The sequence below is a fragment of the Helobdella robusta genome (genome assembly GCF_000326865.2).
Source record: "Helobdella robusta unplaced genomic scaffold HELROscaffold_36, whole genome shotgun sequence".
In the NCBI taxonomy this organism is placed as follows: domain Eukaryota; kingdom Metazoa; phylum Annelida; class Clitellata; order Rhynchobdellida; family Glossiphoniidae; genus Helobdella; species Helobdella robusta.
This window is the reverse complement of record NW_008704742.1, coordinates 1,041,445-1,044,446: the sequence shown is the minus strand read 5'-3', so window position 1 is coordinate 1,044,446 and position 3,002 is coordinate 1,041,445. Positions and strand designations below refer to the sequence as shown.

Below are 3,002 nucleotides of genomic sequence, written 5' to 3'. Positions count from 1 at the left end.
ACAATTTTTTAATTTGTTCTCTCACTCTGTCTTTATCAGTATCGGTATCTTGCAGATTAAGCCCAACTGTGTTATTTTCCCTCTCTTTTTTATCATTCACGATACTCCTCGCATTTACACACTTTTAACCACATCGTTAATTTTTTTGACCTTATAACGAGCAGTATCAGCAAAACTCTTGCTTGGATCACTTTTGGGGTGGAAAGTTCGACACTCAAACTTGTTTGTTCCAGGTCCATCTAATTTTTCCATTTACCATCATTGTTTTAAATCAAATTTTTAATAACTTCAAGTTTACTCTACAAAAAAATTTTTGTTGATTATAGTTAATGCACAAACTTCGTTAGTGGTTTAACATCAGGAAGCAACTTCGTGCAACCATTACAAAACCGCTTGAAATTTGGCATGCCGCTGATACAAAAAAGATTTTTTTTACTTATTCCGGCAGATTTTGGGTAGGAACCAGTTTGAAACTGAACACATTATACTGCATTTTTATCCTCTACAGTTCTAGGACATTTGTAATATTTATTTGACATAATTACTTCAATAAAAAGTTGTTGAGTTTATTTATATTATTATATTGAAGATAAGTTAACTTATATTGAAAATAAATTAATTAATAATAAAGAGGTTAGTGTTATTAAATTTGAAAACGTTTTATTTAAAATTTTTTGTGAAAAATAAAAACGTAAAATGACAGCATTGATAATACTAAAAATTTTAATTAATTTAATTTTCTCAGATGGCAGCAACAAAACGTATGAACAAAGAGCTTGTAACAAAATACAGCGATCTCCAGCTTAAAAGTTCTGATTTAATTGAAATACTTAGAGCACAATGTCTTTCAAGAGGTGCCGCTGGTATAAAAGGTCTTGCCAAGTAGGAGAATTAGTAATTTTATATTGAAAGAGATAGTGTTCCTAAATCGCGTATATAAAAGTTTCTAAACTTCTGTTCAATACGAGATTCTTTCAGTTTTAAATTCGTTTCAAATTACAGTATAATGAACTTTCTGCATGTGGAAAACCTTCATTAATACTTCTTATCCATTTTTTAAATTTTAAGTAATCTTCTCATTTGTCTGTAAATTTGTGATGTCTGACCTCTTCATTCGAAACATGGTTAATTAATAAAAATTTATTATACCTGGCTCGAATGCTGTCTGTCCGAAACTCTAAGATTAACATACGCCATGTGTTTGTGATGCGGTGCTTGCGCGTGCATATATAATGTGTATGTAGTCGTGTGGTGTGGAAAGCTCAGTCTTTGTGGCACAAAAAGTTTATGGTGTTCATGAGGACTTGAATGGCGCTACATAAACTTTCTATTGCTGTTCGAAAATTGTCTGATAGAACAATTTTGTCAATTAAATAACTTTGTGAAACTATTTATTGAACACATTTATCATTTTCTTTTATTGACTTTTTTATTTTGTTTTATTTTTCCAGAGTTTTTCAAATAATGGACGATAACGGAAATAAACGTTTAGATTTCAATGAATTTAAGAAAGGTTTGCATGATTATGGTGTGGACATTGCTAATGCCGATTGTTCTAAATTGTTTGAAATGTTCGACAAAGATCGTAATGGTAGTATTGATTTTGAAGAATTTCTTCAACTGTTGCGAGTGAGTTTTTTAAAAATAACTTTCTGGCATTGATTAAGCTGGTTATTGTTATTACAAGCCTCCTATGTCCATGAGCCGACGCAAAACGGTCATGGAGGCGTTTAGAAAGTTGGATAAAAATGGAAAAGGTTTCGTCATAGTTGAAGATTTGAAAAATTTATATTCAGTTAAAAAACACCCAAAATTTATAAGTGGAGAATGGAACGAAGAAAGATGTTTAAAAGAATTTCTTGAAAGTTTTGAATTGAACGGACATGATGAAAAAGTGGGAATTACATAACATTTTTACTAGTTTAAAATAATTAATTACACACTGTTACTAATAACTTGAAAATAAAGGTGACAGAAGAAGAGTTTATTAGTTACTATTCCGGAGTTAGTGCTTCGATTGATAATGACGCTTATTTTGATTTGATGATGAGAAAAGCTTGGAAGCTCTAAATAATATTTATATGCTACTTTCAATTTTTTTTATATACACAATTAAAAATTTTTATTTTGCCGTTTATGTTCAGACTATCTTCCAACTTGTAACGTGTCATGTTTGGTGTTATCAATCAATATTTTTATTTAATATTTCGGGCTTAGGCACTCGTTAATTCAAGCAATTTTTTAATTTTTTTTTTGAGATAAATATGTGATTAGTGGCGGGGTTGCCAAAAATTTGAAAATGTTCAAATTTTTACGAGGCGAGAGCCAAAATTTTTACGGAGGCCAAGGTCTGTGGTAATGTGGCTGACGACCTTTTTTACTTATAACGTTCAATTTTTGAATTTTGGGTCGATTTTGCACATAAAACGGTCTTTTTTCTGATTTTTATTAAAAAAAACTGCTCACAACGGAGGGCACCCCTAGATCCGCCAGTGGATGTGATCAGACCAAGATAATTATGTACATACTATACATGGACGATCAATTTATATATAAGTATATATATATATATATATATATAAGTGTATGTGTTAGAAATATATATATATTTATAATTAGGGTTTTAGGGTTAAAACGAAGATTGATTGAATTAGGGTAAAGACTGTCGCAGATACAATTGTTAAAAAATATCACTGTAATTTCAGCATTGATCAGTTTCTGGTTCCTTTTTTCAATAATTTTTATCGTATTTTTGTCATCGTTTTTAACTTATTTATATAGAAAACAGTTTTTAACTACTTTTTTATTCATTTTTATCTAATACAAAAAAAGCTTTTTTTCGGTAATCCTTTATCATTTTCATTGTAGTATATTATCAACTATTGGTTGTATCTTATATTTATTGGCTCCAATAAATTCACTTTGCGGTGATCCATTATTTCTGTTTATTAATAGTTTTTTTTGTCGGTAGTAAAGTTACAGCATTTTGTTGTATATTTATT

The 3,002-nt window shown here is 29.6% G+C and overlaps 1 protein-coding gene across 1 annotated transcript; it reads left to right on the top strand.

The window, feature by feature from the left end:
• Window positions 1-745: 745 nt before the first annotated feature.
• Window positions 746-2,070, top strand: HELRODRAFT_83340 (hypothetical protein; the record flags this gene model as incomplete). Its single annotated transcript, XM_009023432.1, has 4 exons — window positions 746-882; window positions 1,452-1,629; window positions 1,688-1,894; window positions 1,969-2,070. 4 exons carry the CDS (start codon window positions 746-748, stop codon window positions 2,068-2,070), a joined length of 624 nt encoding a protein of 207 aa, XP_009021680.1.
• Between the last annotated feature and the right edge of the window lie 932 nt (window positions 2,071-3,002).